We start from the raw sequence: 25,576 nt of genomic DNA on the forward strand, positions 1-25,576 counted from the left end.
TTGAATTGTTGCCTGCTTCTGGTAAGAGATTGTGAAAGGTTTTTCCTTACCTTTTAGTAATATGCTTAGAAAACCAAAATTGTGTTCTACCCAGATTATTTCCTGTGTTTCAGGTTGTCTTAATCAGGTATTTGATTACTTAAGAAAACTGAATCTTCTCAATATTAAAAGAGCTACAGTTTGCTTACAACTATGTAACTGTTTGTATTTATCTTTGAAATCTTTTACCATGACTTTGGTCGTAGAGCATCAGCATCACTTCTTAATAATGGTCCATTGTCCTGTTTGAGCAAATGTCCAAACTCTTTTGATATTTTTGACAAACGTTCCAAAAGTTGGGTTCTAAGTGAAGTCTTTCTGACCTTGAAGTAACTCTGGGCTCTTCCAGCAGGACTTTGGAAAAGCTCAAAGGATTTGTCTCTCACCCGGTAAAATGTTAAACGTATCAGGCTTATTTGATGTTAAATTACATGGGACGCTTGTTTAAGAAGAAGGAATACAAAACCTTTTAACTTTATATTTGTATAGGTATGTATTAATATAACTATTCCAAAATTGTATGAAATTCCCAAAATTCTGAGATGTCCGGATATAATGTCATCCATCAGTCATGATTTAAAAGCAGATGACAGAAATAAGATCTTTTTTGAGCTTGGGGATTTCCCTTGTTGTGTAGTAACGAAAGGGAAGTTGCCCAAGGAGAGGTGTGGTCTTTGCCCTCGGGTCCTGGGAGGGGATGTCCTGCCAGCTAGTAGTGTTTTGCTGGGGGCCTGGGGCCACACCACATAGTCTTAAGATGAGATTTAGGATGGGGGTGTGGAAGCCCCGAGCGAGCTCGGATCCTCCGGGCTCCAGCCCCACACACGGAAGACGCAATCTTTATCTCTGCATCCTTTCGCAGTTATTAATAAACCATGACAATAACAGTTTTCATCTAGTTTTGTGAGTCCTTCTGTGTATCCTATTTAGGACCTCTCCACTAATAAGTTATTTTTTAAAGAAACCTCTCCTTTCCATTTCTTTTTAAATAATTTATTTATTTTTGGCTCTGTTGAGTCTTCGTTGCTGCACGCTGGCTTTCTCTAGTTGCGGCGAGCGGGGGGGCTACTCTTCGTTGTGGTGCGCGGGCTTCTCATTGCGGTGGCTTCTCTTGCTGCGGAGCACGGGCTCTAGGCGCGCGGGCTTCAGTAGTTGTGGCTCGTCGGCTCTCGAGCGCAGGCTCAGTAGTTGTGGAGCACGGGCTAAGTTGCTCCGTGGCATGTGGGATCTTCCCGGACCAGGGCACGAACCCGTGTCCAGAGAAGTCCCTCCTTTCGACTTTTGTGATTTCATTCCTTACAAGTAAACCTGAAGCCCCTGGAGGGACGAGCAGTCCAGGGAGCAGAGGCGCCGGGCTTCCCTCCCCCACCCCGTCCTCTCCCCCTCCCCCTCCCCCACCCCGTCCTCTCCCCCTCCCCCACCCCGTCCTCTCCCCCTCCCCCACCCCGTCCTCTCCCCCTCCCCCTCCCCGTCCTCTCCCCCTCCCCGTCCTCTCCCCCTCCCCGTCCTCTCCCCCTCCCCCTCCCCGTCCTCTCCCCCTCCCCGTCCTCTCCCCCTCCCCCACCCCGTCCTCTCACCGGCCCTACCAGCCCCGCCCTCCGGAGGCCAGCGCAGGCGCACTGGGGCCGCGCGCGGAGACCTGGGAGCCTCCGGGGGCGGGGCGGCCGAGGGCGCGGGCCCAACGGCCAACGCGGCCGCGCGGGAACTCCGGCGCCAGGCCCCGCCCGTGGTTTGAACCAGAGGCTCCGCCCCCGCACCCGGCCAATCAGCCGGCGGGGCGGCCGGCGCCACGGCGACCCATTGTGGGAGCTGCGCGGCACCGCCTCCGGCGGCACCGCCTCTCCCGGCGGCCCCTCCCTCGGCGGTGGCGCGGGCGGCGCGGACGCGGGCTGCCAGGTGAGCTTCTCGGCTGGGCCCGGGCCTTTGTGCGGCGGCGGGGTCCTCGGGAGGGCTCGGGCGTGGGCGAGGGCCCTGGGAGCCTGTGGGGTCCTTGGGGGACGGCCTGGGGCGGGCGACCCGGAGGGCTGAGGACAGCCTGGGGAGTTGGGGGGGGCTGGGGGCGGCCTGGGGGTCCGGGGGCGCGTCGGAGGAGGGGGCGCAGTCGCAATGACCGGCGCCGCCTTCCCGCTCGACGAGTGACCGGCGTCCTGGGATTCCCTCTCTGCTGCTGCAGACTAAACTTTGGCTGTTCCGCACCATTTCAAGTCAAAAATAATACATAGCTTTGCCTTTAACCTAATTGGGGGTTCTTTTTTAGAGGAGAAACAGTTACGATGGGTCTGTTGGGCTCCTCCGCAGGGAAGTCCCTACATTGTCTTCTTACCTTTCACTTGGAAGGGGTCAGTGCAGGCCCTCCTGCTCCTCCTGGTTCCCACGAAGACCCTCCTGGGAGACCTGTAGGGACCCTGGGCAGCCACTTGTCTGGCCTCCTTGGATCTACAGCCGTGACCACAGTGCCACCAAGCTGCCGCTCCTCTGTCACTCATCCGTCCCTCATCCTACGCCTCCTTCCGCCAACCGGTCTATCCTTCCATCCATCATCCACCCATCTACCCACCCATCCATCAATCATCATCCATTCGTCGATCCTTTTATCCACCCATCTGTCCATGTTTCTGGGTTTCCTTCCTAATCTGCGTTCCTTGTAGAGCGAGGAGTGGGTGGTGAGTGTTAGCGATGGAACCCTTGAATTTCATCCTAGGTCTGTCCTTTTAGCAGAACTGGGATTTGCAGTACTATACTGCCTTCCAGAAATGGCCCGGCCAGGGGTACCTTTCTCTGGAACCCTGGAGGGCAGGGCTGCCTCCCTGTAGTAGGCTGCACGCCTGTGAGTGTTCAGTTTGGGTTCTTTTCCTTTGTGTCTCAGTTTGTGTGTGTGTCTCAGTTTTAATTGCTTTGAAAAGGAATGTTAAGGATATTTTGCAGTAGCTTCCCTCCCCCATACTGTAGGAGACCCAGCTTCTTTCTAAGCTGGTCAAGGAGGTATCAGGGAGCCAAGGATGCCAGCCTTGGGTGGTCTGAAGCTGGTGCTCTGTCTGCTTCCCCTGCTGGCTGGCCTAAGCTGCCCAGTCCAGTGGAGACAGACATCAGGGAGGGGAGCAGGATGTGGGGGGAGGAGGACTCCTAGACCCTGGCTGCTAAGGGAGTTGTCTAAAGTGGGCTCCTTGTTCCGCCCCATCCTGCTGCAGTCAGAGGACCAGGAAAAGTACCAGGCACGCACTTCCACAAGTCAGAGGCAAGCGCAGCTCTACATTTTCAAAAGCTTATTGTCCCCAAAGCAGGATTACCAGGAAAAGCGTCCACCAGGTAACTGCTTGCTGGGAGAACCTGTGGTCCAAATAGAGGGTTTTCCTCTGCTGGAAATTGCCGTGTTTCCTCTTGTGGGGCCCTGTGTTGCTTACGCAGAACAGCCAGACTGAGTTTACTGTTCTGTTAAAATGAGGCAAAGAAGATACTGTCCGCTTACAAAATTAAGTTAAATATTGTATGAATTTCCTACATACAGTTGCTCTTTATTTTCAAGTTTCACCATGTTATATAATTAAAGTTGAAATTCAGAATTAAAAAAATCAGTTATGACCGTTTTTTGGAGAGAGAATGGCAGGTTTTATCTTGGAAGGAGGGCTGGAAGTTTCCCTCAACTTGCTACTAGAACATATTCCCAGGCAGAGAAGGTTTGTGTATTTTATTCCGAGTAACAAAAGTACTTGAGAGAATTCCCTGGCGGTCCAGTGGTTTGGACTCTGCGCTTTCACTTCCGTGGGCCCGGGTTCAGCCCCTAGTCGGGGAACTAAGATCCCGCAAGCTGCACGGCACAGCCAAAAAAAAAAAAAAGTACTTGAAACCAACTTTTTAGTGCTAGCTTATGAAAGCTGCACACAGGCAAAAGTGGAGGGGTGACCGCCACACAACTCAGGTAGCCGCCGTCTCAAAACTTTGCTTTGCCTGCTTCATCTTCAGTTTCTTTGATGAGTATTTCAAAGCCAGGTAGTCAGACCAAAACTGAGAGTGTTCATGTTGATTTGCCTTAAAAACCTGAAACTCACGAGAGTGCTTGGCCGTGGCTGAAGGTCATGGTGACGAGCCTATCCCCAGCGCCCCCAGCCCTGCTACTCTGGATCTGGGGATATGCATTTTCTACCGGCTCTTGGGATGGTGGCCATGTGGCGTGAGAGCTGCTCGGGCATGGGGACTTGGCTGTGACTGGGGTCCCCTCTGCTGGGAGTGCTCGGGGTGGGTGGGTGCAGTGTGGCGTGTCCGTGTCCTGTCCCGTCCCGTCGTCCCGTCCGTGTTCCCCCCCCCCACCCCCCCCCCGCTTCACCGTCACGTGGAACTCGTGGCCTGTCTGTCCCTCTTCATGTTCCTCTGTCCGGCCTGCGCCTGGTCTGGAGGAGGCCTGAGGGTGGTTCCTAGCAGCGACGGGGGTCAACCCTCGCGGGCCAGCGGCCTGGGGATGTTGGAGGGTTTTGTGTGGCACATGCTAACTGAGGACGCAGTGGGCCTCGGGTGTTTAACCAGCTACGTGGCGAGCCCTTCCAGCCGACTGTGGAGGTGACGGAGGTGGGTAATGCCTCACATTCTTTTGTTCAGCGCTCAGCAGTGAGTCAGGCTCTGCGGTTAGGACAGCCTCGGAGGCGTAGGGCCTTGTGTCACCCCGTGTTAGAAGGGTTCAGTGCCCTCAAGCCACAGTCACTGCTGGGCAGGGAGCTGTGCCCCGCCAGGCCAGCCTAAGGGTTCTGGGTCCCCACCTCTGCCCTGAGCATCTCTCAGGGTTCCTTCTGAACCACACTCTGGTCTGACTTTGTCCCACACGCAGTTGTCTGAGGAGGGGGAACCCTCACAGGCCACCTTCTGAGGTCATCGTGACCCCACCCACTCACCCAGCCTCTGAGTGATGGGGCACACTGCCCAAGCGCTGCTCCCTTCCGTAGACGTAAGTCGGCCAGCATCTTCTGTTGTGGAGTGTGGCACAAATTAACAGTCACTTAGGCTTTGGAACGTTTGCGGGGAATAATTTGGGCTGACTTGGAGCCTGTATGGGTTCTGACCTGCCCATCGGGGCGCGGGGGGAGGGGTAGTATCTAAAGTGTTCTAGATATAATGTGGTACCACCCCCATCACATTGGTTATTGATGCATTTTTATTATGAAGGTATAATTTGATGCAATGAAATGAACAGATGTTGGTTGTGCAGTTCAGTGACTTCTGACAAATGCATCCTCTCGTGTGACCCAGGCGCCCATCTGGAGGGGACTGTATTCCCACCGTTCCAGGGAGTTCGCGCCAGTCGTGACTCGTCAGGGGCCACAACTTGGGTCAGCTTTGCCTGTTCAGTGAGTTCATATACAAAGCAGTACGGTCCCTGGTCCCTGCGTTCCTGTTCTTGCTTTGTTCATATTCACGTGGTGTTTTGAGATCCATCGTGGCGTGTCCTTGTGCCTCAGGGTGGGTTTTGTTTGCCAAGTGGTGTCCCGTTGTCAGATACTCCACTCTTCACCCATTCAACTGGCTGATTTTCAGTCTTAAGTAATGTTGTGTCGGGTGGTGAGACGGGCTGGTGGGGGCCCCCGAGCAGGCAGCAGTGCTGTTGGGGGGGGGTCTAGCCGGGGCTGGGGCTGTCGGAGAAGCACAGTGAGGAGCTCACCAGCAGCGGTGACAGGTCGGGGCAGGAGAAATGGCCGAGGGGGGTTGGTTCCTTCCTTCCTGAAGGCAGCTTGGTAAAATTGCGCAGCCCCTCGCCCTGCAGACCACTGAGGAGTCGGTGCTGGAGCTGGAGGGCCGCCTCCACCCGCCTGGAAGGCTGGGAGGGCAGAGCCCTGGACAAGCCGTCCGTGTGATCAGGGCGTTGTATGTTGGGACAGACCGGCGGCTGTCACAAGCAGTGGTAACGTTCTGAGCGACCTGGCGGGTGTGGTGAGCAGGAAAGCAGGACTTGCCGAGACTCAAACACGCGGAGGAGCGCGTGCTCTGGAAGCGCCGGGAGTGACAATCGGTTCCCGGGTGTCTTTGCCCCGGGCTTTGCTGCTTTCCCGATTATCTGCAGTGACTGTGGAGGTGAGTGAAGGCTGCCTTGCGAGAAGAGCAGAGGCTGTTTGTTCCGAGCTGCTGTAGCCAGGGAGCCGTCACCACCGGGCTGAGCAGGGACTCAGGCAGCAGGGGGGTGGGAGCGCTTCCCAGTGGAGAGGGGACTCGGGGTCCTGAAGGGGCCCGCAGGGCTGGGGAAGCTGGACGGCTGACGAGACCCGGGCGCCACTGTGATGGCTGGGGCACGTCCGGTTTTCTCTGGTCGGTCCTCAGTTGGAAGCGAGGACAAAGACCATGGAAGCCGTGGGTTACTGATCAAGCCAGGCCATTGGGGAGGGGGGTCACAGGGCTGTTGTAGGGCTTCCTGGGCTGGTTCCTATGATGGCGGCTGGGTGTCATCGCTGTGTCTGTTGAGCCCCTCAGAGCAGATAGCCGAGCGGGCCCTCTGCCCTCTTCTCTCCGGGCAGTGCTGCCCCGGTGTTGGCCGCGTCTGGCTGCAGCTGGCCTGGAACGCAGCCCCTGGGGCTCCCGCTGGGTTGGCCACTTGTGAGTTCTTGGGCTGGGCGTTCTGAGGACCCCTCGAGGAAAGGGAGGTGGGGTCCCAGGGTTTCCCATGTAGTTTCCTGGCTGTGGGTCAGCTGTGGTCGCCAGCCTGAGTGGCCGCTGACCTGAACTGTGTGGGGCCCATGGAGGGTGGCTCAACTTCCTCTGTTGGTAAACTCAGGCTTAATTGTGTTATTCGAGGGAGTTTGGTTTGGGCCTTAAATAATCTCTTTTTTTTTAGCCACACTTCAGGGCTTATGGGATCTTAGTTCCCGGACCAGGGATGGAACCTGGACCCTCTGGCGGTGAAAGTGCAGAGTCTTAACCACTGGACCAGCAGGGAACTCCCTGGGCCCTAAATTAAATTGGTTGCTGTGCAGAGTCAGGATTTTAGGTTAGGTCGAAAAGATGCTAAAAGCCAGAGGTGATGAACTTGCCACAGAGGAACCCTTGAAACTTAATTTTTTCCCCCCCAACACAGGGTGTCTCTTTATAGACATAATTCATATTAATTATAGTTAATTATAAATTGATTTATATTATAAATAAATTATGTCTTTATTGACATAATTTATAGTAATTCTCAATATGCTTAGAAAATTTAAGCCAGTGACTTTTACACAAGTAACGGGGGGAAAAAGACTGTAAAAGTTGAATTTGTAGCCAAGACAAAAAACTTGAATCCTTTATTACTAGAAGTCACTTAAGTATTTTTTCTGTATTTTGGTGGTAAGCTGCTGCTTTTGTAAACACAAGTTCGTGTGCCGGACGCACAGTGAGGCCAAACAAACTGAAACGCGAGTTTGGAGCAGAGAAAGGGTTATTGCAGGGCCGTGTGCGGAGGTGGCTCCTGCCCTAAAAAGCCTCGAGCCCCTGAAGGGTTTCTGCGAAGTATTTTTAAAGGCCGGGTGAGGGAGTGGGGGTCGCAGGGTAGGTGATCAGGTTTGCATAGTTTTCTGATTGGCTGATGCTGAGGGTGGTGTCACCGGGGTTCACATGATCAGTCCTTAGGCTCCGGGAGGCCTGGGGCTATGTGCTCATGGTCATCAAGTAGTTAACATCTTCCATTTGGTGGGGGAGGTTTTCACATCTGCAAAACAACTACAGGAAATGTGCATCAATTACTATCCTCTGGGTACTTCAGAGAGGAGCTAAAGCAGAGGCTGTGGGGGAAGGCCTGCACAGGGAAGGCCCCCTTGGTGTCCTGCCCGGTTACACTGTCATTCACTTAAAGCCAGTTAATAAGCGGGTGTGTGCCAGGGGTTATGATTGGCTTCGGCCTCAGGGTTATGTTGATAAGTTAGACCTGTTTGCTGTTCTGGGGAAATTAGTCTTCAGGGGAATGAGCTATAGTCACTTAGGTTTTAAACTTTTTGTTTTGAAATATCAATAGTTAGGAGTCCAGGGGCAGTTGTAAGGAAGTGTCTTGGAGGTACATCCTTGCCCGGCTGCCCGGTGTGGGCGTCTGTGTGAGATGCCCAGACACGCATCCCCACCGGGAAACTGGCTTCCGAGCAGCCACGGAGCTGATTCGGATTGTGTGAGGGAGAGAGAGGGGGAGAGATAGCACTTCCTGGACCCCCCCACCGTGGTCCCCGCACGGAGGCATGTCCTCGCCCCAGAGAGCCCCTTGGGCTCACCCTTGGCCGTGCACCCATCTGCCGTGTTGGGGTCCCTACAGAGGTGGAGACTGCCCTGGGCAGCCTTCTGAGACTGGCCTTCTCGCTCTGCGTGACCCCCTTGGGAGCCGTCCGAGTCCCCGAGCCACTGGCCACTCGGCCGTGCTGTGTGCTGCACCTGAGTGGCAGCCTCTCCCCGCCTGAAGGCCTTGGTTTCCAGTATGGGGGCTCCTAACGGGTGGGGGGCTGTGAACGTTCTTGTACGTAGTTTTGTATGAACATCGGTTTTCATTTCTCTGGGAGAAATGCCCAGGAAGTCACTTTTTAAAAGTTTTTTAAATGTTAAGTACCCAGGAGGTGAGAGCTAGGACATTGAAAGGAGACTCAGAGGCCAGGGGACCTTTTTCTGTCTGTTTAAGCCTGCAGCTGGCGGGGCTCAGGGGCAGGTGGGGACGGGGCCGCTTCCTCCTTCACCACAGAGCTTCCCATCAGCAGGTCAGCACAGGCGCTGCCGCCCAGTCCCAGAGCCCCTGGCCACACTGAAGTCACAGGCCAGCAGCAGCCACAGGGGGCCACGGCATTGTTTTGTTTTTTAAAGAAGGAAATCCAAAAATTTGCATATTTAAAAGATTCTAACCCTCTTGGGACTTCCCTGGTGGCGCAGTGGTTAGGAATCCGCCTGCCAACGCAGGGGACATGGGTTCGAGCCCTGGTCCGGGAAAATCCCACATGCCGCAGAGCAACTAAGCCCATGCGCCACAACTACTGAGCCTGCGCTCTAGAGCCCGCGAGCCACAGCTACTAAGCCTGCGTGCCACAACTACTGAAGCCCGCACGCCTAGAGCCCGTGGTCCGGGGGCTTCTAGAGAAGCCCCCGCGATGAAAAGCCTGTGCACCGCAATAAAGAGCAGCCCCCGCTCGCTGCAACTAGACGAAAGCCCGCACCCAGCAACGAAGACCCAACGCAGCCATAAATAAATAAATTTATTAAAAAAAATTCTAACCCTCTTGATGAATAACTCAAATGGATTATCTGAAATAAAAATGTTTATCTACTTTATGAACTTGAAGAGAGACAGTTGCATGCGTTATAGCTTAACTTTGTGCTTGGAAGGACGGACCTCGCCAGGGTGCTTGTGGGGGGAGCGCTGGGGCCCTGGCCCCTTCTTGCTCTGCTTTTTAATTCCCCAAAGGTCTCCCGACTTAGAGTCTGTTCAGAGGGACAGCTTCCTTGTATTTTGCCTCTGGGAGCAAGAGGTGCAGCAAGTTGGCTGCGTCCGGTCAGCATCAGTCCAGGTGAGGCCCAGGAGCCAGCCAGCATCTTCGTCGTGGTGCTGGTACGGAGTCCACTCTGAGTGATTCTGCCTGGGTGGCCGTAGGCTGCCCCAGGCTCTGGTGAGGACCCCGCCGCTGGCCTGGGCCTTCCAGACATGGAGGGAGGGGGGGAGTTGGAAGGGGGGCGGGTGGCTTAGCAGAGCTGGCAGAGCCCGGCCTGGCAGAGCCTGCCCTTGGAGGGAGAGCACTTGTCCCGGCTTGCTCCGCCAGTGCCCCGGGGGCTCCCTGCTGGTCCGGCATCTCCCCTGAAACCAATGGGGCACAGCTTTTCGGGGGGGCTGTGCGGCATGCATGGGGGCCCCCTGCTGGTGAAAGCACTGAGGAGCCTGCGCCTCGCCTGCCGTGCAGGAACGGCTGTTGGCGGCCAGGACCCCGCAGTCAGCCGGCTGTGCATCAGTCAGCCCGCCAGCGGCCGCGAGCCGGCCCCCCCCCCCCGCCCCGCCCGTCCTGCCCGCGGCCCCCATGCTATGCCCAAACTCCTCCCTCCCAGGCGCCAACACTCGGAAATTCCGTGTTCCCGTTCAGCCGAGCTCTTCAAAATGCATTTATCCTATTTTTGGTCCATTTATCTTTTTTTAAAAAAATTTATTTATTTTTGGCTGCGTTGGGTCTTCGTTGCTGTGCTGGGGCTTTCTCTAGTTGCGGTGAGCGGGGGCTACTCTTCATTGCGGTGCGCGGGCTTCTCATTGCAGTGGCTTCCCTTGTTGCGGAGCACGGGCTCTAGGGCCCGCGGGCTTTAGTAGTTGTGGCTTGCGGGCTCTACAGCGCGGGCGCAGCAGTTGTGGCGCACGGGCTTAGTTGCCACGAGGGACTTAGTTGGAAATTCCCAGACCAGGGCTCGAACCGTTGTCTCCTGCACTGGCAGGCAGATTCTTAACCGCTGCGCCACAAGGGAAGCCCCATTTATCTTTTCTGATGGAGACGGTTGCGCTGTGGTTTAGAGGTGGCATCTAGAACAACCTTCACGGCGTCTCTGTGGCTGGGCTTGAGCTAGAGGCGCGCAGGGGCTGCAGCCTCCTGGAGTTGCCCCTCTGACCCGTCCCGCGCCCCTGTCTGCGTGGGTCACGTTGAGACCGAACCTGGAGCAGAGTCTGCGGGGACCCTGAAGTGGGCTCAACGGCACCTTTCTCGGTTTCCGCAGGGCACGATGTTTGCGCGAGGGCTGAAGAGGAAGTGCGCGGAGGACGAGGAGGCCGTGCCCGCCTACAGTCTGCAGCGCCAGTCGCTCCTGGACATGTCGCTGGTCAAGCTCCAGCTGTGCCACATGCTGGTGGAGCCCAACCTGTGCCGTTCGGTCCTCATCGCCAACACGGTCCGGCAGATCCAAGAGGAGATGACCCAGGACGGGAGCTGGTGCGTGCCGGTGCCCCAGCCCGCGGGGCGGGTGTCACGCGACCGCCTGGTGTCCACGGAGATCCTGTGCCGCTCGGCGCGGGAGGGGGCGCGCCCGGCCCCCGACCCCGGAGACCCGGCCTCTGAGCTCCAAGTGGTCCCAGCAGCACAGGCTCCCGGGGCCCCTCCCGGTGGCGCTTGGGACGGGGACGGCCCTCGAGAAAACAGGGGAAGCTTTCACAAGTCGCTCGATCAGATATTTGAAACACTGGAGAGTCAAAGCCCCGGTGCGGTGGAGGAGCTGTTTGCCGACGTGGACGGTTCCTACTATGACCTGGACGCTGTGCTGACCGGCATGGTGGGCGGGGCCAAGTCGGGCCAGGACGGGCTGGAGGCCTTCGCCTCCACGGCCGCCCCGCCCCCCAGCGCCAGCTGCAAGTCGGACCTGGGCGAGCTGGACCACGTGGTGGAGATCCTGGTGGAGACCTGAGCCGCAGGCGCGGCTCACAGCACATGTGTTTGTGAGGCCCATGAAAACAGCCGGCGCGCTGGGGGTGTGGGTGCCCGCTGCTGTGCAGCCGGGGCTGGCCTCTGGTTTGTCTGCGATTAGGAGACCGACCCAGATCAGCATCCGGTCCGCCCGCTCCCCCCTCTCCCTCCCTCCCAGGGCCGGGCTGCTTTCCCGCAGGCGGGTCATCGCGGCCGCCCTGGGCCCTCGTCTGTGTCCTGCTACAGCCCCGCTGGGGGATGCCAGTCCGCTTCAGCATCCAGCCTCCTCCAACTTTAGATAGGTGAATTTTCTAAAATTAAGTTTTGTATGTTTTGGGCAATATTTTTTCTTAAGATATATTTTTAAACTTTTTATACTTTTATCACTTTAGATTTTTTTAGCTATTTTCTTAAAAATATATTTTTTCTATAAACATCCTCTGCTGCTACATTAGAAACTTATAACCTAAACAGTTGCAGTTGGTGTGTTTCATTTTTTTTAAGGTTTAACACACACTGTTCTTTTTCCAACAAGCGTCACTGCCCTGAGTCTGCAGTCCACACATTGTGATTTCCGTTTTCGACTCGGGTGTGAGCCTTGCCCATAATGCACTGCTGCGGTCAGAGCGAGGTCCAAGTTGAAGGCCTTGCACGGCGGTGCCCTTACCAGATCTGCTGTGTGAGACACGTCTCTGTCAGAGGGTTTTATTTATGCCTATTTATGTATAAGTGTCTTCAGAGCCGACGGTCAGGTACGGTCAACTGGGGATCATGCGTGCCCTGAGGTGTCTTAGACGGTGCCTCCAGAGGGTCTGAGACTCGGGGCCCCTCCTGCGCGTGTTCCCAGCACAGCTGACCTTCCGCCCAAAGTTGCTGCCCTCCGCGTGACCCTGCCTGGCCAGGCTGCTGGACCCGTGTCAGCTGGGCCCGCGTGCCAGCGTGTTTGGGGAAGGCACGTGTCCGTGCACCACTGGATTGGAGAATGGTGGCATACATTTAAGTCTAGGGTTAAAGAAGTCTACACGTCATCTGTGGGCCCTCGATCTGGAGGGTTGTTGACGGTGGGGTTGGCTGGGTGGTGTGTGTGCCCTGTGACCCTGCCCCAGCCACCGAGACCGCCCGCGACTTTTAGATCTTTTTCACTTGTTTACAAGTGAGACTACTCTCTCCGCACGCCCACCCCACGTTTCCCGTTTCTCGTGCTTTTTCTTCCTTCTCCAGCCCTTAGCCAAAAAGGGTTGTTTTCTTTTGCCCATACGCCATTCTTAGTATCAGCGGTGTGCACCTCATTTTATTAAAAAATTATCCATCAAGGTGGAAATGTGTTGTCAATGATCTACCATGTCGTGGTCCTCGAGTGGATGTTTTTACCCTAGTTGAGCTCAGCCAGATGACTTGAGGGAGACTGGGGGGCCGCAAAGGGATTCCACGTGGGTTTGGCGACAGGCAGGCTGCGGGATGTCTTCATCACCTGACCTCGCAGGGCTCTGAGGCGACTCTCCCCACCCCAGCTCTTGTGGTAGAGGACAGGTGAGGGACAGCGCCCTTGGATTTGGGCCCATGGTGGGAGCCTGGCCCGGTCAGGAAGCTGTGGGTGAGAGGCGGGCTGTGGCTCAACCGCGAAGGGTTGCTTCCTTCAGAGTTTGAAAGTATTTCCTTGTGGAAAGCAGCTGAAGTGTTATGTTTTATAAGCAACAAACCTAAAGCAGTATTTTGCGTCTTTACGGCATTTCTGTCTTTTTAAAACATTCGCTCAGTTTGAGGGCAGCTGCAGTGTCCTATCCGCAGTGTGACACAGGCCGGGCTCGGCGTGGGGAGCGGGCAGCGCCCGCAGCCAGCCTTCGGCTTTAGGGTCCCCATCCCCTGAGAGGCCGAGACCCCGGCCTCCTCCCTCCCTTTGCTCTCCGGGTTCTTCCCCAGCCACGCACTCCCATTTCGGCAGCTCCCTTGAGGTGCTGATGGCCTGGGCGTCCCGGGCAGGGCGAGGTGGGGCCCTGCTGGACACCGATTCCCCTGGAAGCATCAGAGCTCCTCCACAGAGGAGCAGAGGCAGGTGGCCAGTTGTGAACGACGGATTTGAATTGAATATGGAAGTGCAGGGCCGGCTGGGGCTTCAAACTCCCGAGAGCGTGTGGCCACGTGTTTGTAAACTCTGCAAAAGGAAGACTGCTGCCTTCACCCTCCCACTTCTCCGGGGCTGGCCCTGGGCTCCAGGTAAGGAAGCTGGGTTTGTGGGGAGTGAGTCACGGTGCGTGTTTGCAGCTGCTCCTGAGCACAGCTGAGCGCCGGCCAGCTCCTCCCCCGGGAGGACTCGGAATGCGCTTGCTGCCGTTGGCAGCGCCCCCCGATATCCTGGGAGCACGTGGAGGGAGCGGAAGTGGGGTTTCGTGGATGGAGGCAGCAGCCAGCCCTCGAAAGGAAAGACTCCGGAGGGGTTCCCAGCCGTGAGGACAGTTCAAGGTACAAGGCTTGGCCGGTGGCAAGTCCTCACGCGGAAACTTCCAAACCGTCGCTAATAAACATACATCGAGACTTCGAGTTATCTTTATGGACAGTAAGTGATAAGAGATTATCATCACACGAGAAGGTGATTAAAAAGCTCGTAGGCAACGCAGCTTGAAGTACTGAGATGTGTCAGGCAGTGATTAATTCCAGTTCTGTTACTTTTCTGGAGTTTACGGATTCCACTCTAAGCACTGCTTGGCGTTGCTTCTCTCCATGCTTTGATGTTGTATTTTCCTCGTCATTCATTTTTAGAATAAACATTATCAGGTGTCCTCCTGTCTGTCGCTTCCTCCCCCATGTGGCTGGTTCCTGGGCCGGCAGACTCCAGCACTGGGTCCCTGGGCATCTCTCGGCTCCCATCTGTGTGGTCACTCAAGACTCCTTCTCTAGCGTAGAGGCATCGAGGAAGCCAGGCTCCTCTTTACACAAGGGCCAAGGTCTCTCCCGGCCTGTGTCTCCGAACCCAGCTCTGGGACGCTGATTGAGACGTGGTGGCAGAAACCCCAGAGTGCCTGTCGGAGGGGCTCTCCCTCCGCTCCGTGACCCCCACTTCTGTGAGAGCTGCCTTCCGCCTGGCGGGCATTTCTTGCCGCTCTCCCCCTCACGCCCGGGCTGGAGGACGGGTCCAGACCTGCCCGCTGCTGGGGCTGCTCGGGACGGGGCTCTGCTGGCGCGGCGTGTGCAGCTGCAAGTCTCGCTCGCCGCTGGGCCAGTAAGAGCGGCTGTGGGCCTCCTCTGTCGCCTAATTTCAGTGTTTCAGATCTCTCTGCAGTCTTAACCGTGCTTGTTTTAAACCGTGGTTTGGTAGCTGACTGGCTTGTTCTGCCCAGGCTGAGGGTGACCGCCTCTCACACCCTGTACACCTGAGTCAGGTGGCCAGTCGGCGCTTAACCGCGTGCCGGCCTGTCTCTCCCAACTCAAGAAGCCCCCTCCTCAAGCAGATGGGCTGGACATGAGGACACAGAATCAGAGGCAGACTTGATGTCTGATTAGACGGGGAGTGAGGGGGAGGGAAGCAATGGTCTCTGGCTTGAGGAGCCGGGTGGGGGGAGAGTCCGGACTTGGGGCCTGTGGAGTCTGGGACTCCTGCAGGGACAGCTGGAGACCCAGCTGGACACTGGGCCAGTGAGCGGAGGGGAGGGCTCGGCTTACAGCCAGAGGCCAGGCAGGGCAGCTATGAGGACTGTAAAATGACAGCATCTGAGTGTGAGTCTGGGGGGAGGCACAGTGGCATATTCTGGGTTGTCACGTCTAACTTTAACCAAAGGCTAGGAAATGATGCCACGGCCCAGGTGATCTCTGCTGGTGGGGTCCTGGGGGACCCCAGAGTGGATGCTCCCCTTTGACGGAAGCAGCATGGCAGAAAGCCGTTTCCAAATTCCCACCTACTTCTGGCTGAACATGAGAAATTAGGCAGATTTCCCAAACATACAGCCCCCCAAAATCTGTTACCTTTTAACGTAAGCCTCAGATCCACAGGTGGTCTGTGGAGTGGCCAAGGGTGCTGGGGTGCGGGTGACAGCCAGCCGCCTCCTCCCATGTGACGGGTGACATCTGCTGGTTGCTGTGACCCCACTTGGCCTCTGTCTGGGTCTGACACCTCCATTGATGGAGCTGGCGTCTGAGGCTGCGCCCGGCTGTGGTCTCCCAGACTCGACGGTGGCCTTGGAGGGACAGTGACGCCGGGGTCCTGCTGTGCGTGTGCCGGGCCCCGCCAGCCTTCAACCCCCAGGCCTCCCTGAGGGACTGGAAGGGCCGCCTGCCAGGGTTTCCAGCACCAGGTCCCCCCAGAGCCGGTGATTCAGCAAGAACACAGCTTTTCCAGACTGTTGTTATTTAATAAAATTTTACAAAAGGCAGTGCCGCCTGCTGGGCTCTGTGGTCTTAAGAGGTTCCCTCGGCTGATACAGGATGGCTCGCCTGCTGGCAGGCAGACATCACCACTGGATAGGCACCCAGGGGCCGGGCAGGCGAGCACACTCGCTTTGCGGAAACAGCACCCGCCCCTGCGTGTGCCCTGCCACGTGGACACCCAGGCCAGTGTGGGTGCCACACCCAGTGTGGCAGCCACACACGCAGGGCCTACCGGGTCCCTGAACGGCTACTCCCAGTGACAGTTCCAGCCACATGCGAAGCCACCCTGGGGTCCCAGGCAGCATGGCTCAGGCAGCCAGGCCTGGGGTCCCTCCCTGGTGCCCCCAGCGGCTGGCAACACCTTCCCAGGGGAGCCGGGCCGGGGTGGGGCTCCTGGGGACCCGGGTGCCCCCTTCCTGGTGACTGGCTCTGCCGAGGGACACACCCCCCATCAAAGCATCAGCCCTGATACATGGACCACCCCTCCACGAAACAGCTCTGGTTTCCAGTACCAAACCAAACCGGTGAGACACCGTAAAATCCCTCATCAAGACACAAAGTCCTCCCGCTTTAGCAAACATTACTGTTAAACAATGTCATTTTTAGGTTACGAGGAGCGAAAATCTTCTTTTTCTTTGGAATTGTGATGTATTGCCCATTTCCGTGTATGGGGGTCTTGAGGAAGAGGCTGTATGTGATCAGGCTGCCCTGCCTGCCGCCCGGCGTCCCTGAAAGCTGGCGAGAGAGGAGGGCCAGGTCGGGGAGGGCACGCGCGTCCCCAGAGCCGCCCCCGGCCGCCCGCGCCTGCCCTGGGCCCTCGGGCCGTCTCTGGCGGCGTCGCCTTCCCCTCATCTTGCGCCCTCCCCGCGCGCGGGGACAGAAGCCACAGCTTCTCCCGGAGCAAACGGGACTGCGCCGTGAGGAGGGCACGCTCGGCCCCGGGGCCGTGTCGGCCTCCCCGTCCTCCTCCCACCGGCCAGTGGCCCCAGGGACATTCCCAACGCACCGCTGCCGTGGCCGCGGTCCCCGCAGGGGCTGCCCGGGGTGGGACGGGGGGGCTTGCTGGGGACGTTTCTGTCTTGCTGCTCTAAGACGGCCCCGGCCACGTGCCTCTAGAAGGTTCTGCCTCCTGCCCCGCGGTCTCGCAGGGCAGAGGCGTGGCCCCTGTGCCCGTCGTCTCTGCCAGCCAGGCGGCGCCAACCCACACTGAGCCTGCTCCTGCCGAGACCCCGCCTCCGCGCGCCCGCTCCCTCCACGCCCTCCTGCCGCCCCGGCTCCGGCTCAGGCCCCGGCCTCGACGCCCCCAGCATGGCAGCGCGCACTCCACCCTGTGCCGTCCCGCCTTCTCCCTGGGGGAGGCGGGCGCTCAGAGCCAGCTCCACGTCCGGGGCAGCACGGGGTCCTGGGGCGCGGGGGTGGGGACGCGCCCCTCCAGGAGCTCGCGCCCCGCGGGAGCTGAGCTGCTTAGGGCACACCCCTCCCAACACGTGGCCCCAGGGTGGGCGGGAGACCCCGTACCCGGAAGAGGTTTTTCCTCCAGAGGTTGCAGGATGGAGGCCGCCTGCCACCCCTCTGACTCTCACGAGCCCATGAGAGTTAAAGGATCGAAGCGACTGGAACCCGAGAGCCAGGCCCCAGGCATCCCGGGCGCTCACCTTGGTCTGGATCAGGGCTCTGCAGCGGTGCAGGCGGAAGCCAAGCTCTTCGGGCTCGTGGAGGTCGGGGTCTCCCAGAGTGCGGCCCGGGCCCTCCGAAAGGCTCTGAGGAAGTAAACCAGTGTCAGCAGAGGGAAGGAAGATTAAAAGGTCGTTTCCTCCCGTTTTCCCTTTTTCACCTGGGCCCTCCGGCACGTCTCCCTATAAAATGGCAACGTGGCCCCGACTCGGGCTCCTCTGGGGGCTGCCAGCTGCCCAGCCCGGCTCACGAGGTGGCTCAGAGGGTCCTTGGCCCTCTGGCCAAGGACCGCGGTGACCTTCTCAACCGAGGTCCTCGCCGCCTCTCCGCCTCTCCTCCCCCGCCCCCGCGCCGTTTCCCTCCCGCAGAGACTCAGCAGCCGGGTCACTGTCCAGCCCCGCAGGCCCCCTCCAGGCCAGTGTGGCCACGGCCACCATTCCTGGGCCCTGTGTTCACCGGGGCCTGCCTGCCAGCCCCTTCTGTGTTTTCCACTTTTGAAAATTTCCATAATACTTAAAAAATGGAAAAAGATCTTCGCCAACTTGGTGCCTGAAAGACGACCATCCTTACAATTTGCGTTTCTTTGATGACTCATGAGCCCTGCGGCGCGTAAGTGGCTGTGAGTTGGGTCTCGGTTGGACACATGGCCTCTGGCCCTGGCCTTCCCGAGCGCATCCCCGGCCACCGCTCTGCTCCGGTCGGGCTGGCTCCCATCTCAGGGCCCCACACCTCCCCTGCAACCCCCGTCTGCGGCTCTCACAGTGACCCGGCCCCGCCAGAGCCCCGGCCCCCAAGCCCACCGCCTCCAGTAGCACCTGTGGCGTGGCTGCGCCCTGCGGCCCCCAGCAGAGCGCACCGCTGCATCGCCGTGCTGCCAGGGCACCTCCTTCACCAGGCGCCGAGGGCAGGGCTGCGCCTGATGGCCCGCCGAGGAGCTGCCGGAGCCAGACGAGGGCGCCCTGGCTCGCCCCTCCCGCCTTCTGAGCCGGCAGCGTCCCGGCGGCAGGTGCGCGCCCCGCCCCCCGCCCCGTCCAGGAGCGGCGCGCAGGGTGGCTGGCAGAGATGATCGCAGCCCAGCCAGCCCCCAGGAGCCCACCTCCACCCAGGTCATCTCACCTTCTGAGCAGCATCTATTCCGAGAACAAGAAGGAAGTTTTCCCGGCAACGGGACTCGCTCCAGCGGCATCGGGCAGTCATCGTGGTCCTGGTGTTCTGAAGAGCTCTCCAGAGTTTTCTGGATTCAGAACTGGAAAAGAGCGGCATTAATTATAAAGTAACCCAGAGACCATCAGAAGGGAGGCAAAGAGGGCACCTGGCCCTTCAGAACTCTGACAACAGAGCCCCAGCTTCTCACCACTTTGTTCGTTTACTCAAGCATCTACTGCCCTGCAGGTGCCCGGCACTGGCCCCTCCTCCCGGCTTTGCTTTCTCCCCACAGAGCACAGCCCTGGCCCGAATGACCCATTTCACCATCACGTGTCTCCTCCGAGGGCAGAAGCTCTGGGAGGCCAGATATTCCGCAGTCTTGTTTCCTGATGATCTCGGGTGCCTAGAACCACGCCAGGTACCACAGAGACGTCCAGAAACCGAGAGAAGATTCCCAGAGGGAAAAACACGAGTGTGTGCCGCGGCCCTGCCCTGCCGCTCAGCCTGGCCTCCGGGAGAGAAAGCGCGGCAGGGGCGCACATGGCTCCGGGGGGACAGACTCGCCAAGTGCCGAGTCGCTGCCAGACCACCCCGGAGTACCCTGACCCTCTGTGTCACTACAGCGTCCAGCCCGGCCGGGTCCCGACACTCAGGACCACCTGTGCCTGCGGGTGCCCCAGGATCACACGGCCCGCCTTCTGCCCCGGACCAGGACCTGGGGAAGCAGCATGCCCAGAAGGCACACCAGCCACCTGGGCTGTCCTGGCCATCCAGGCTCTGGCTCTGGTCCCCAGGCCTCTGCTGGGGTCGGGGGAGAGTGCTCTGGGCAGGCACTGGCTGGGACCCCAGCTCGGACCCCGGCCAGAGCCTAGGAGAGCCCACCCGCAGAGCTGTCTGACAAAGCCTCTGCCTGCCCAGCGGCGCGCAGGGACCCGGGAAGCTAGCTCCCACGCCCCTCCACCTCCTCCCTCCCACGCACCTGCACCTCCACCTCCGCCCTCCCACGCACCTCCACCTCCTCCCTCCCACGCACCTCCACCTCCGCCCTCCCACACACCTGCACCTCCACCTCCTCCCTCCCACGCCCCTCCACCTCCTCCCTCCCACGCACCTGCACCTCCATCTCCTCCCTCCCACGCCCCTCCACCTCCTCCCTCCCACGCACCTCCACCTCCTCCCTCCCACGCACCTGCACCTCCACCTCCGCCCTCTGGGGCCTGGGTCCAGCAGGTCCCAGGCTGCTCAGCCGCTATTTTATCCACTCGAGCTAAACTGGTTTTTTGCTCAGTGCTCAGTGAAAAGGTGTCTTAGAAAATGGCCGTCCACAAACAAGTGCCTCTGTGACCTCCCTTAGGGACCTTGCCCGGGGAGCGTCAGCCTTGCCGGCAGCCCCAGGAGCACCGGTGGGCCTCGAATGTCCCCAGGGCACTGGGGTGTCTCCAGGGTACCAGGGGTCACTCGGTCCAGTCCCCCAGGAGCCCCTGTGCCCGCCACCCAAGACCACTGGTCCCTCCCTCACCCCCAGCACTCAAACCAAGACCCGAGGGGCTGGCACTCCCTGGCCCACTTTGCTCCGGGTGGGCGGCGGGGGGAGGGCTGGACATGGCTCCAAAAGGAGCTGCTGCTGCACCGGTGCCACCCAGTCCTTCGACCCTTCGACCGCAGGTGGCGGAACCTCGGGAGGGACAAAGCTCTCTCTAGAGGTAAAAACAGGAGACCCCATGCGTCCACCATATCAACCGAAGGCATAAATGCAGAGCTGCCAGAAGAAACGTGAGTACCAATTCAAGTTCATTACCACAGTTTATGCACAGATTCAAGGCCAAGTTTTTCTTCATTGCTTGTTTCTAAGAAATGGTCCAAGGTGGAAACATCTTCAGTTGCCTGTGGGACTGGTACTTCTTGAAAAGCGAACCTAAAAATCTTCTCATAGCTGACAATAGGCTGAAAAAGAAGAAAAACATACCAAAATTAGGAGAAATACACACATCATGTCACCTTATTCCAAATATATAATTTCGGTACAAATGAAATTTGTAAATGATTATATACCGTTGCTGCTACTAAAACATGACATGTTTGTTCTTAAAAATCACTGCACTGTGCCTCGTGCAATGGAAACCAGTGTGTGTGGAAAAGTGTGATTAGGGCACAATAGTCATAAACTTCATCAGTGACACATGGAAGAAAGATATGCACACAATAAAAATGTGAGCACTGTTTCCCACGTGTTAATTGGTTGAGAAATCCATTCCTATTACAATAAACATGGCCCTTCCCGGAAAAGAGGTTTGCAGGTTGTTAATTAGTGTGAAGTGCTGGAAGGTGGGTTGTCTGATGTCAGGGTGGGTGTTGGTAGACGGAGGTGGCTGGGAGAGGTGGGCGTGTGCGTGGTGTATATTCACATGGGCCTTAGTTCAGCAGGCGTGGTTTTCTGCATTCACCTGGGGTTTCCTGCAAAGTTCACATTATGCTTCAATTGTTCCCCGATACAGTAATCGCATTGGAAGACAGTCCTGTCTTCAAAACAAGCATTAAAGCAGAGCTAACTGTACGAAGAGTGGATCTTGTCAGAGGTCCTGGTTTAGAAAACAAATGGACCATCCTTAGAACCAGCAAATCCTTTCCTCCCTTCTCTTGTTTCACTTTTGGTGTTTGGGGTAAATCATTTGGGAGGAGAAGGCGGAGAAAGAGGAGGATGAGGGGCAGTCACACTGAAGGGAAACTCGGGAGGTCAGGGCCGGAAGGGTGGATGGAGCAAGCTGGCGACTCCTGGGCTCTCCAGGCCACCTCCAGTGCCCGGTCAGTGCATGCACACCGAAATGTGACTCCTGGTGAGGTTTTCTAAATAAGTAGATTGACAGCTCAGACGAAAGAAATGCTCTTTCACCATGTGCCCTCAACTGGGGCCAGGGAAACACAGCCTGGTTGATGGAGAGTGGGCAGATGCTCCCCTCTGGAAGGTGGAGGGAAAGGAAGGCAGGGTGGGATGAGGGCCCGGAGAGAAGCAGACCCCCTCCCTGGCCAGCCCACCAAAGCAGAGGAAACACTTCCTGTGCAACATGGCGAAGACGAATACTTTAGAAATACCTCAGAAGGTGTGATGGCGCTGGTTCCTGTCACCCCAGGTCCACCCTGGTGAGACTGGCGAGAACCACGCTCCTTTTGGGCGGAAATGGTTCTCCGCGGCTGAGGTTCTGTGGGCCTCTCCGGGAGCTCAAAGGACTGAGAGAACTGTTCAGACCTGGCTGAGGATTCCCGAAAGCCTTCAAACTCCCCCCAGGCACAGCTGTGTTCCCCTAGGTCTGGAGCACTGGCGGAGGGAGACAAGGCCTCTCCGCTGCGCCCAGAGATCCTGGCTTCCCCACCCCCACCCGGCGGGGGGAGGAGGGAGCGGGGACCCGCCCGCTCCACAGCGCCACCGCTCTGTCTCCCAGGTGCCGAGGCCGCACCGCTGTCTTTAGAAACCCGGCAGAAGGAAACCCCGCCTGCTTGCTCTGCGAGGTCACTCAGAAACGCGCAGAGAGGAGGCATGTGGCCAGGTGCTCCCCCCAGGCACCGCTGGCCTTGCATGTTGGTGCCGCCAAGCCCGCATAGACGCGATGGGAAGATGCTCAGGAGACATCCACACTGCTGTGCGGGAGCTGCCCGGCGCTGGACAGGGCCCGAGGGGGTTGCCTGCTCGCCCACTGCCCAGCAGCTGCCGGCGGCTCCCTCGGGAGTACGGATAGGCTGGTGTGGGTCCACTGTCGCTGTGGAACGGACACAGACCGCATACACAGCCTGGTCACCCAGGGAAAAGTGACCGGAGCCGCTGCCCGGCTTCTTCCTCCACGCGTCTGGGCGAACGGTCCAGCACAGGGGCGTGTCCTAGAGACCAACCAGGTGCTGGGGGTCAGCGCTGCCTGGGAGGGTGGACGAACTGCGGGGTCCTACCTCGGCCTCCGTGGGCAGGGGTCTGCGAGGCCCAGTCTGGCAGAGCCGGGGAGAGTCCGGGCGCCCGCGGGAGGGCGGCGCCCGGGGGTCCCCGAGAGTTGGGTCGGGGGCTCGGGTAGTCCCCTCGCGGGGCGGGCGGGGGTCCGAGGCGGCCGCTGAGGACCACGATCGAGCCTGGCCTACGGCTCCCGAAGGGCGGACTTGGGGCGCGCTGGGGCCCCGGCGTCCGGCTCGGGCCCGCACCCACCTCGGCCACGTCTCCGCCTCCGCCCGCGGGCGCAGCAGGCTGCGGGGGTCTCCTCGGCCTGCGCCGGACAGTTGCCTGGCAACGACGCGCGACTGTCCAGTTTCCGTCGTCTGCCGCCCTGGCGTCAGTGCGCCGGCGCCGCGCGGGGCGTGGCAGCGCCAGGCCCCGCCCCCGCGCCGGGGAAGTTCTGTGCGCGTAGGGAACGGACTAGCCTTCTGTGCCCGGCCTGGGCGGGACCCGTCACCCCCGCGCCTCTCAGCCGCCGCGCGAAAAGGCTCTGGTTAATTAGACGACTCTTCGTGCTGCCGCCCAACGTGGAGCGGGTGCCCTACACGCCCCGCGGCCGGGAGCGAGCAGGAGCGTGCTGCCGCCAACGTCCACCCCCCAATCCCGGCGGCCAGCTGCAGCCCTCCGAGCTGGGCCGCCCTGGATGCCCTCTCGTGCCCCTGCCCCGCCGCAGTGGGGATGTCTGTAGCTGTGCCATCTGTCTTGCCAAATCCTGAATCCCCAGAAGCTAGTACTTCCAAGCGTGGGCCTCCTGGCAGGCAGGAGCGGGGTCGCGGCCCCCTCCCTCTCGGGTCCCAGGTAGTGCCCTGATTCTCGGCCTGGTCACCAGCCAGCCCCAAGGCAGAGCAGGGCCAGTCTGGGCCATGGACCACCAGCCCTTCCTGCTGCCACCTGCCCCAGGGCAAGGGGCACTCATGGGCTAGCCCTGCCCTCCTGCTAGCTCCCTTCCCAGGCACTGCAGGCCTTTCTCCATCTGCCTAAATCAGCCCTCCACAGATGCGGCCATCAGGCCCCGGCTGAAGCCCTGATCCATACGCGGTCTCCCAGTCTACCTCCATTCTCAGATTTCTCCACCCTGGGACCTCCCTGCCCGGTCTGCATGAATCACCTGCTCTCTCAATGGCCCTTCGCAGCTAAGCTACCGAAAATTTCAATTTAAAAAATTACCAGATGAGATCGTTCTCTGAACCCCGGACCTTAGCCATCTGCCCCGTCCCCTGCTTCCCGAGGTGCACAAGGGCCAGCAATGCAGTGTTGGAGCAATGCAGTCAGACTGCCCAGTGCTGGGCAGACACCGGGGTGACCCTGCAGGAAGGTGACCAGACACCAGCTCTCTCCTGCCTCGACGCCACCAGAGAGAGCGGTCCTGTGCTGTCCACCCACTGCTCGGACCCCTCATCCACCGTCCTTGACATCCTTACAGTCCAGGGGCTGGAAAGGGGTAGGAGGGGTGTTGTGTTGTCCTCGTGTCCCGGTGAGGAAACTGACGCCCAGGCACGAAGGCCTGAGTTCAGAAGTGTTGCTGGGGCTGCAGCCTGCTCTCCAGACCCTCGGCAGCTCCCCTCGCGCTGTCTGGACCTCAGTAAAGAGTGAGGATGGCACTGTGACCCTCAGGGGACAGAATGGGGTGACCTGACAAGACACAGGCCCGCGGGTGGGTTGCTCAGCATTATGTGGTGTGGTAGCTGAATAAAGCCTCCTGCAGGAGCCCCTGCTGATGCCCAGAACCTGTGAATTTGATGTCTTACAAGGCAGAAGGGACTCTACAGACATGATGAAGTTACACCTCTCACGATGGGAAGAGGGTCGCGGGTTACGCCGTTGAGTTCGATGTAATCACAAGGGTCCTTACAAAAGGGAGGCGGGAGGGTCAGAGTCTGAGAGAGAAAGTGGCGGGACGGAAGCAGAGGTCAGAGTGATGCAGGGCCACCAACCAAGGAGTGCAGGTGGCCTCGGAAGCTGAAGAAGGCTGGGACGTGGATCTGTCCTGAAAGAGATCCCCAGGGGGACTGCAACCCTGCTGACACCCGGAACTGTAAGGGAATAAATGGGAGTTGGTTTAAGCCACTGCCTGTGTGTGTGTGTGTGTGTGTGTGTGTGTGTGGTTACATCTGGCTGACCCCTGGCTATGCCTCTAAGGAGGTGCTGCGTTGGGGGAACCAAGACTAGAGGAGGCAGCAGAGATGACCCCGACATTGGGTGCCGTGCCCTGGATGCAGGAGTGGGTGGGGGAAGCCCAAGGAGCTGACAGGTGGCCCCTGGCTCCTCAGGCCGGCATCTGGGGGCTCTGGGCATGACGCCAAGGGCCAGGCCTCCAGGCGGGTGGGCGGGGCAGGCAGCTGTTGAAGTTTAAAAGGCTTCACGTGCTCGGGGAGACTGGCTGGAGGGGGCAGGTCCCCATTAAAGTGGGGGTGCGTGGGACACAAGCCACGACTCCCCGAGGTGCTGTGCGGGGTGGGTACAGTGCGGTCAGGAGAAAGAGCCCACGTGGCCCTCCCAGGCTGCTCCTCTGTCGACACCTTGGTCCAGCCCTGCGCCCCAGCCCTGCTGAACGGTGGTGGGGGCAGCTTCTCCTCTGCCATTGCCCAGCCAAGCCTCCCCTGACACAGCCTCAGGCGGAAAGGGCCGGCTGCCACTCCGCCTGGAGCCCCACAGTATCCTAGCAGCTCTGCACATCACCTGATGAGCCACGGGGAGGGGTCACTCACTCCAGGAAGCACCTAGCTGTTCCACTCCTCCACTCCTCCGCTCCGGGTCCTTAGGGTGAGTCGAGGAGGACACCCGTCCCCAGGCTTGGAGTGGGCACTCAGCTTGGGGGAGAGTGAGGCAGTTAGAGGCCGGGGGCCAGCAGACCTGGAGCCCTTCCCCGCGCCTCTGTGCAGAGGCCTGGGTGGGAGGGCAGATGGCAGTGGAGGACGTCCCGGGTGCCCCCACCACTCTGGTGTGCCCCTCCAGCTGGACTGGGCTGGGCTGGGGTAGGGACAGTGGCAGAGCTATTTTTGCTGATGCTGCCGCGGCTGCTGCAAGGAAGCATTAATCATGGATG

The 25,576-nt window shown here is 59.0% G+C and overlaps 2 protein-coding genes across 4 annotated transcripts; one reads left to right on the forward strand and one right to left on the reverse strand.

Annotated features, from left to right (window-relative positions):
• The first annotated feature begins 1,834 nt into the window (after positions 1-1,834).
• Positions 1,835-12,716, forward strand: CDCA4 (cell division cycle associated 4). 3 transcript variants are annotated; one of them, XM_067027628.1, is made up of 3 exons: positions 1,925-1,935; positions 3,228-3,345; positions 10,702-12,716. In XM_067027628.1, the coding sequence occupies exon 3, from the start codon at positions 10,708-10,710 to the stop codon at positions 11,380-11,382; it is 675 nt and encodes a 224-aa protein (XP_066883729.1). In that variant the 5' UTR covers positions 1,925-1,935; positions 3,228-3,345; positions 10,702-10,707; the 3' UTR covers positions 11,383-12,716. The 3 variants fall into 3 exon arrangements, with proteins under 3 accessions (XP_058914847.1, XP_066883729.1, XP_066883728.1); XM_059058864.2 differs by lacking the exon at positions 3,228-3,345 and having other exon boundaries at positions 1,835-1,935; XM_067027627.1 differs by lacking the exons at positions 1,925-1,935; positions 3,228-3,345 and adding an exon at positions 5,568-6,093.
• A 2,987-nt stretch (positions 12,717-15,703) lies between these two features.
• Positions 15,704-22,816, reverse strand: CLBA1 (clathrin binding box of aftiphilin containing 1). The gene is given in 7 exon segments (XM_067027626.1): positions 15,704-16,475; positions 17,396-17,500; positions 18,531-18,660; positions 20,359-20,504; positions 21,651-22,145; positions 22,147-22,312; positions 22,744-22,816. Coding segments are annotated over 6 exon segments (1,080 nt in total). The 5' UTR covers positions 22,186-22,312; positions 22,744-22,816; the 3' UTR covers positions 15,704-16,310.
• Between the last annotated feature and the right edge of the window lie 2,760 nt (positions 22,817-25,576).

The sequence above is a fragment of the Kogia breviceps genome, chromosome 3 (genome assembly GCF_026419965.1).
Source record: "Kogia breviceps isolate mKogBre1 chromosome 3, mKogBre1 haplotype 1, whole genome shotgun sequence".
Taxonomy (NCBI): domain Eukaryota; kingdom Metazoa; phylum Chordata; class Mammalia; order Artiodactyla; family Physeteridae; genus Kogia; species Kogia breviceps.